The following is an 8726-nucleotide window of genomic DNA, read 5'->3' as shown; positions in this document are numbered from 1 at the left end:
ATTGATCAACATTTTCTAGGAGTAACATGATCTGCCGGAGTGCTCCAGAGCATGATAACATGCATGTACTCAAGAATGTGCGTTGATTTCAGCCGTGCTTTACGTAGAATGTTCACAGCGGAAAGAAGAGTTGCAGCAGTCAGAGCCATTCGTGATGTTACCCATCGAGCATTTGCTGACTGAGTTACGTCTACTGCGCTCTTGTATGACTGAGTAATGTCAACTCACCCCAATCATTACAATTTGCATTAGCTAGAAATCAATAACTTGCCAATGGGTTTTGGGCCCCGTCCAATGACGAGAGAGCACTTGTTTCACGTGGCGATTCCCGGGGGGACCACTTCGGCCGACCCCAATTGACTCGATCGCCTAATCACGCACGCCAAGCCCTTTGCCGTGACACGATGCCATCGTTGATGGGACATGTGATGCGTCTTTTCTAGCAGGTATTGCTGCCCTTAAGGGCATTGTGGTCCTTAGCACCAACGGCAATATTCCAATAAGAAATTTGAAAAAAATCATAAAAAAGAAAAAAAGATTATGAAGATGAGGAATAATAAATCGAAGGCAACGAGAACAACAATTGCTACAAGTGGATTTCGGATCGGGATAATGATATAAGTGATTCTTGAATTTTGGTTTAATATGTAATGTGGTATATAAATTTTTAATTTGTTCTATTTAGTTCCCGACTATATGAAAATATTCCATATTGTTAATTCAAAGATTATATTGATAGTTTATAGATTATATTGAACATGTATCAAACATCAATGGACTACATTGAATAAATTAAAAAAAATTTGAATCGCATTAAATATTAGGCTATAGTTTAGATACCATATTGAATAAAATAATAGTTCATGGACCACATTATATATTGGATCAAATTTTGATCTAGCCAAGTAAGGGCTCACTAGCCCTTAGCCTTATGAAATATTGTATTATATTAGAAATTCATTTGACATATGTAATTCAAATGACTTGTTATAGAGTTCTATCAGTGATTGACAAATCCCGACCAGATGAATAAAGCATGAATCTTGCTGCATGATCCCACCGATTGCGATTCGAGTTCAAGCGCTCTAAAACAAGGAATGATCATAACTACGCAAATGATGTGCAATGAGTCGCAAGCTTAAATGCAAATCATCATTCCAATGCCGCGCGAGCAGGCTCCGGAGGGTCGACGAGGAAAATATCGAGGAGCTGGTCGATGGTGGTGTACTCGATTTCGGGATACAAGCACGAAGCTTCAAGGTCATCCTCGTCTAGGTCGAAGCTCATCAGATCTCCCCTGGCGAATACGGAGTGCAAGATGGACACCGCTATGTTATCCGGACTCGGCAAGCCTGCATATATCACAACTAAAATAGTTATTTTCCACGACGCGCCATCAAAAAATTTGAAACTCGGATGGAAACCCTGATGCAGTGTATGATAAGTCCCCACTTACTCTGAGAGAGCTTGATCAGCTCATCCTCCTGCACGCATACCTTCTCGAATCTCCGACCCGTTTTCTTTTCCCACGACGAGATCAACTCGTTCTGAGAGATTATGTTCCCCGGCGGACGGTAAATCACAACACGGTTGCGTGTCCTCGGGTCGTTTGCCACTTTGATAGTGTATTTGGCAATGTCTTGCTCCCAATTAAGCACAGCTGACAACACAGTACCGTAGATTCAGTGAAGCATTAATGCTAAGGAGTTATTAGTTATTACTAGCTGCCTAGTATACGATTGTAGATAAGCATTGTAGGAATACCCTTTGCCTCGCCAGTCCCATAGACAACGAGGTCAGGTCGTGGGTCGTGAGGGTGAAGCAGAAGACTGATGAAGTACGCGGCGTAGCAATTGGCGGAGACGAAAGTGTAGGGAATGGTAGATGCTTCGAGGAGCCTCCTGATTTTCTTCTTCTTCTCCAGGAATGCTTCGAATGGTGGGAGTGGGGTGATCCTGTCCTCTTCGCACCCGAACTCGGATGGTAGGAACCTCTAGGACAACAAAAACGCAAGAAGAAAACTAAGCCCGGCTCGAAATCTCTTGCTAGGAAAAGAAGGCTGTTTACCTCTATGTTGCCAGCTGCAATTATGGCATCGATTATTTTGATTTGATCGGGGATAGCAGATACTGGAAGCACGGAGATCACGATATCGACTTGTTTGAGAACGGATACCATCTTCTCATGCTCCTCCAATTCTCCCTGTTTTTATGAAATTTAATTTTTTACGTCACAAATCCAATATTGTTTTGCTAAGTTCGTGGTTGTCCAAAGAATAATTGCATGATGACTATTTTTTGTTTCGACAATCCTAACATTCCGTGGTTTGTGTATTGGAAAAAGCCCGATAGAAGGTTGCATACAATTGATACTCTTGTGAATATTGCGGAAGGTAATGGATCTTAGAATTCAAGACTAACACAAGCAAAATTAAATTATTAGAGAATTTAATTACAAATGATATAGACTCCAGATATTTGGGTGATTCGGTCGAAATATTGGAAAATTGTTCAAAAGTTACTAAATCTATTGCATAGCACCCAATTCAGCTCTCAAACTTTCTACTTTGACCGATGCAATTCTAAGCTTTTTGACAATCTTCCAATGTCCTTGGCAACAAACAAAGTTAAGAAGATGAATAGTAGAGAAGGAAATGGGGAAAAAAAGGAAAAAAAAAAAGACAAAAAAAGAAAATATTAAGAAAAGTTGCAAAACATCATTACATTTAAGATCATTTGTATTATCCATCGGCCATGCCATATAAGACCGTTGACACTAATTGGATTATCATGTCAGTGACTTCCAACCTAAATTGAATGGGTAGGCTATATATAAAAATTGTCAAAAGGTTTAGAATTACATTAGCCAACTTTGAAAGTTTATGACTCAAATGGCAATTGTAAAGTAAATTTAGAAATTTCTTAACAATTTTTCCATTGGAGTGTCGATACATACTTTACAGGAGAGCAAAGAAATCCACTATAAATTGGAAAATTACAAAGTTAGAGTCACTCAAGTTTTTCCCAACCCTACATTATATTTTCAGCAAAACCCACAAGTGTTATCTCACAATCTCTCAAAAAAAAAAAAAAAACCTCACTCTAAAAATTCATAGAGAAAACACCCTAACACTCCTCTTATATGTGATTTTCGTATTTATTTATGTGACTTGCTAACTCAAAGTACAAACTTACTCAAATTAGAAATTCAACTCCAACGTGGAATTTAGTTCAATATTTTCAGCTTACTTGAATGTTAAACCATAAAGCTTACCATGATTCACAATTTCTACTTTGATCGAGTTTTTTCCTACTCACACTTTGAAAATGGGTGACTTATTATTCGGGAGAATTACCAAAAAAGTCTTAAACCTATTACAATTGTGTCAATTCAGTCCTAAACCTTTTACAATTGCGCTAATTTAGTCCATTCGGCCAAAATTGGCTAGCTAGCGCTAATGTAGACACCGGCCGTTTGGTGAAAGTTGACATGGCAATTTTGTAATATATATATATATATATATATATATATATATATATATATTTTTTTTTTTTTTGAAATTTTTTTTTTTTTGAATTTTTTTTCACCTTCTCTTTTCTCTAGCCGGCTAGAGGTGAGGGCCGCCGAGGCTAACCTCGTTGGCCAATGGCCAAGCCGGCCTCGCCATTGCTGGGCGAGGGTTGACCTCGCCAAACCGGCGAGGTCGACCCTTGCCATGGCTAGGTGGGGCCAAGCCTCGCCAGATCTAAGGCGAGGGTCAACCTCATTAGTGGCCAGCAAGGCTCCTCGCCATGGTTGGGCGAGGCCGAGCCTCGCCAGATGTGGCGATACTAACCTCGCCAACCACCGGTGAGGTCGACCATTGCCTTGGCTAGGCGAGGCCGAGCCTCACCAGATTTGGCGACGGCGGCCTCACCGTTACTGGGCGAGGCTCACCTTCACCAGTGGTCGGCAGGGACGAGTCTCACCGGCCAAAGGAAGGAGAAGGAGGAAAAAAAAAGAATTCAAAAATATTTAAAAAATTTAAAAATTGCCATGTCAGCTTTCATTTGACAACCAAATGTCCACCTCAGCACTGGCCGGCCAATTTTGGCCGAATGGACTAAACTAGCACAATTATAAAAGGTTTAGGACTAAATTGGTCAAAAAAAGTTAATAACTAAATTGGCACAATTGCAATAGGTTTAGATTTTTTTTTTGTAATTCTCCCCTTATTATTCATCATATATAAAGGAAGACAAATGATGATATATCACACTATGCAGAGAGTGAGAAACCTGGACAAGGGTAACACCAAGAGATCGAAATTCGCCACGAAGTTGTAGACTGGAGGGAGGCATTTGAGGGGTGGCCGGTCGAACGAATAGGAAGGTGGGGTGGCCGAATGACGCGCTAGCCCTCACTACATGTTTGCCGAAGTAACCAGTGCCTCCAAAAATGAGTATCTTGCTCTTATTGCAACTATTGCTCGTGATCTCCATCTCTCTCTCTCTCTCTCTCTCTCTCTCTCTCTCTCTCTCTCTCTCTCTCTCTCTCTCTCTCTCTCGATTGATAACTGAATAGATCTACCTCTCTTTATCCAACACTACTTATATAGGATCACATGCATAGCTGATCTATCTTGACTGCACCGCAATAGTATACGACTTCCCTCCTGCTCCATGTGATTAATTTATGAGCATTTCAATCCTACATCATAAGAAACTTAAAGTAAAAGGTACAACAATGTCTTTGGGAAATGTTTACAAAAAAAGACGAAAAAATATATTAAATGATGCTTCTAAGATCCTATTTTCCATCCTAGATGTGCCCATACAATGTACGATCCCTCAGGGAAACCACAAAAAAAGAAAAAAAGTGACCTATGGTGTGGCCCTGTGGGAAGATTATGCTTTATCGCGTTACCCCTCTAATAATGTTGGAATATAATACGCGGAAACAACAGAATTTTGCAATTTATGTCAACGCGAAATTATCAAAGAAATAAATAAGAAATAATAAGAACACCAGAAATTTACGTAGTTCAGTTTGAGTATCGGTACCTACGTCCATGGGAAGAGCCAGCAGCAAATAATCCACTATAATCGGAGAATCAAAGTTTACAATCGCTTACACGCTCGAGTGTTTCACACACCTAGATTTAACCCCAAACCCAAAGTGTTTATTAATAAACAACTCACTTGGACATAAACTCACGGCACAAAAATTGCCACGCGTTCAAGCTCGAAACAAAAACGCGCATGGCTCTCATTAGCTTGACTTGTGCGGCTTGCGGCTCCTTTTTCTTTCTCCGGCGGCTTCTCACTTCTACATAGAGCTCCAAATCCCTTTTATATGTGTGGGCCAAAAAGTCAAAGGCCCACCTCCTTCCGTTTCACGTGCAGAGGCCACCCTTTAATTTTGCAATTTACGTCAACGCGAAATCATCAAAGAAATAAATAAGAAATAATAAGAACACCAGAAATTTACGTAGTTCAGTTTGAGTATCGGTACCTACGTCCACGAGGAGAGCCAACAGCAAATAATCCACTATAATCAGATAATCAAAGTTTACAATCGCTTACACGCTCGAGTGTTTCCCACACCTAGATTTAACCCAAAACCCAAAATGTTTATAAATAAACAACTCACTTGGACATAAACTCACGGCACAAAAATTGCCACACGTTCAAGCTCGAAACAAAAACGCGCATGGCTCTCATTAGCTTGACTTGTGCGGCTTGCGGCTCCTTTTTCTTTCTCCGGCGGCTTCTCACTTCTACGTAGAGCTCCAAATCCCTTTTATATGTGTGGGCCCAAAAGTCAAAGGCCCACCTCCTTCCGTTTCACGTGCAGAGGCCACCCTTTACTTTTGCAATTTACGTCAACGCGAAATCATCAAAGAAATAAATAAGAAATAATAAGAACACCAGAAATTTACGTAGTTCAGTTTGAGTATCGGTACCTACGTCCACGGAGAGAGCCAGCAGCAAATAATCCACTATAATCGGAGAATCAAAGTTTACAATCGCTTACACGCTCGAGTGTTTCCCACACCTAGATTTAACCCCAAACCCAAAATGTTTATAAATAAATAACTCATTTGGACATAAACTCACGGCACAAAAATTGCCACACGTTCAAGCTCAAAACAAAAACGCGCATGGCTCTCATTAGCTTGACTTGTGCGGCTTGTGGCTCCTTTTTCTTTCTCCGGCGGCTTCTCACTTCTACGTAGAGCTCCAAATCCCTTTTATATGTGTGGGCCCAAAAGTCAAAGGCCCACCTCCTTCCGTTTCACGTGCAGAGGCCACCCTTTAATTTTGCAATATACGTCAACGCGAAATCATCAAAGAAATAAATAAGAAATAATAAGAACACCAGAAATTTACGTAGTTCAGTTTGAGTATCGGTACCTACGTCCACGGGGAGAGCCAGCAGCAAATAATCCACTATAATCAGATAATCAAAGTTTACAATCGCTTACACGCTCGAGTGTTTCCCACACCTAAATTTAACCCAAAACCCAAAATGTTTATAAATAAACAACTCACTTGGACATAAACTCACAGCACAAAAATTGCCACACGTTCAAGCTCGAAACAAAAACGCGCATGGCTCTCATTAGCTTGACTTGTGCGGCTTGCAGCTCCTTTTTCTTTCTCCGGCGGCTTCTCACTTCTACGTAGAGCTCCAAATCCCTTTTATATGTGTGGGCCAAAAAGTCAAAGGCCCACCTCCTTCCGTTTCACGTGCAGAGGCCACCCTTTAATTTTGCAATTTACGTCAACGCGAAATCATCAAAGAAATAAATAAGAAATAATAAGAACACCAGAAATTTACGTAGTTCAATTTGAGTATCGGTACCTACGTCCACGGGGAGAGCCAGCAGCAAATAATCCACTATAATCAGATAATCAAAGTTTACAATCGCTTACACGCTCGAGTGTTTCCCACACCTAGATTTAACCCCAAACCCAAAATGTTTATAAATAAACAACTCACTTGGACATAAACTCACGGCACAAAAATTGCCACGCGTTCAAGCTCGAAACAAAACGCGCATGGCTCTCATTAGCTTGACTTGTGCGGCTTGCGGCTCCTTTTTCTTTCTCCGGCGGCTTCTCACTTCTACGTAGAGCTCCAAATCCCTTTTATATGAGTGGGCCCAAAAGTCAAAGGCCCACCTCCTTCCGTTTCACGTGCAGAGGCCACCCTTTAATTTTGCAATTTACGTCAACGCGAAATCATCAAAGAAATAAATAAGAAATAATAAGAACACCAGAAATTTACGTAGTTCAGTTTGAGTATCGGTACCTACGTCCACGGAGAGAGGAAGCAGCAAATAATCCACTATAATCAGAGAATCAAAATTTACAATCGCTCACACGCTCGAGTGTTTCCCACACCTAGATTTAACCCCAAACCCAAAATGTTTATAAATAAACAACTCACTTGGATATAAACTCACGGCACAAAAATTGCCACACGTTCAAGCTCAAAACAAAAACGCGCATGGCTCTCATTAGCTTGACTTGTGCGGCTTGCGGCTCCTTTTTCTTTCTCCGGCGGCTTCTCACTTCTACGTAGAGCTCCAAATCCCTTTTATATGTGTGGGCCCAAAAGTCAAAGGCCCACCTCCTTCCGTTTCACGTGCAGAGGCCACCCTTTAATTTCCATCGGCAAAAGAGGAAACTTAGGTGTGAATATTGTGTGTGCGCGTGTGCCCAAAAGTCAAGGTCTTGACATTTGGGCCCCGCCTGGATAACAACCTTAGGCAAGCTTCCGCAGAAAAGAAGAAATTCGTATCTTTTTTTTTTTTATTTCTTCTACTTGGAAAATCTTTATCAATAAATTTTGATTTAACAAATCGTCATCTGAATTCAAACTCGAGACATTAATTTAATAAATAAAATGAAAATAAATAATTGCAAATGTGACAGATACATCTTCAAAAACAAAAAGCTCGAGTTAATAAACAAAGAAGACCAAAGGTCACTTGTGTAGGAGAGGTCTTCAAGGCCGGCCTGTCAATAACAGTCGACATCTAAAGACCTAAATCTATTAAAGTAAAAGAGTTAATACTCTGAAAATTTTTAAATTGATACACTTGTATGATAAATTTATCTTAAATTAATTTTTTGACCACCAAAAATTCTAAATTGATACACTTTTGACAAATTTACCCAACTAGTATATCATTTATTAGTTTCTGTTAAATTTTACTATCAAATTATAAAATTAGATAAGACCTGACAATTGATCGATTTATCAATTTGAGATTTTATTCATCATTTGTCATAGTTGTACCACTTTTATGGTATTTTGTGGTGTTAGTCTAATTTAATGGAGAGTATATTTGTAACGGTTTTTAGTAGTAAAAAAAATTAATTTATGATATGAATGGACCTAGACTTAGAACCAGGGAAGAAGAGTAAATTTTCTGCAGGTATGCATCCCACAATGGGCGAACAACTCCCGTTCAAGCCCTACAGGGACAGCCTTTTAGCAGGAAACCACTCGCCCTTTAGTTCAGAGCCTAGAGACACTCAGAGATGCCAAGATGAAAACGTTTCTAACCTACCCAAGCTGCATTTCTTGGAGCATCCTATCAGGCTGGAGAAGAAGAGGAGTTTAGAAAGCCATAGAGAGAGTTTTCATAAGACACTCACTTTACTTCAAGGGACTCTGCCCAACACATTACACCCTCCATACCTTATATAGACAACTGGAGGTCACAAGGCAAC

General features: G+C 40.1%; 1 protein-coding gene across 1 annotated transcript; it reads right to left on the bottom strand.

The window, feature by feature from the left end:
• Positions 1–929: 929 nt before the first annotated feature.
• LOC108956285 (eugenol synthase 1) lies at positions 930–4528 on the bottom strand. Its single transcript, XM_018865475.2, has 5 exons — positions 4278–4528; positions 2068–2202; positions 1765–1993; positions 1457–1660; positions 930–1352 (listed from the first exon to the last, which is right to left on the bottom strand). Exons 1-5 carry the CDS (start codon positions 4479–4481, stop codon positions 1153–1155), a joined length of 972 nt encoding a protein of 323 aa, XP_018721020.2. The 5' UTR covers positions 4482–4528; the 3' UTR covers positions 930–1152.
• Between the last annotated feature and the right edge of the window lie 4198 nt (positions 4529–8726).

The sequence above is a fragment of the Eucalyptus grandis genome, chromosome 11 (assembly GCF_016545825.1).
Source record: "Eucalyptus grandis isolate ANBG69807.140 chromosome 11, ASM1654582v1, whole genome shotgun sequence".
Lineage (NCBI taxonomy): Eukaryota > Viridiplantae > Streptophyta > Magnoliopsida > Myrtales > Myrtaceae > Eucalyptus > Eucalyptus grandis.
The sequence above is the reverse complement of the archived record's forward strand: the minus strand, read 5'-3'. Positions and strand labels throughout refer to the sequence as shown.

Excerpts from the sequence above, each read along its gene's own strand:
- LOC108956285 (XM_018865475.2), bottom strand. The coding sequence starts at position 4,481 with ATGGAGATCACGAGCAATAGTTGCAATAAGAGCAAGATACTCATTTTT. Across the intron at positions 2,203-4,277 it reads TTGGTGTTACCCTTGTCCAG|GGAGAATTGGAGGAGCATGA; the intron begins GTTTCTCACTCT and ends TCATAAAAACAG. Across the intron at positions 1,353-1,456 it reads GCTGATCAAGCTCTCTCAGA|GCTTGCCGAGTCCGGATAAC; the intron begins GTAAGTGGGGAC and ends TGATATATGCAG.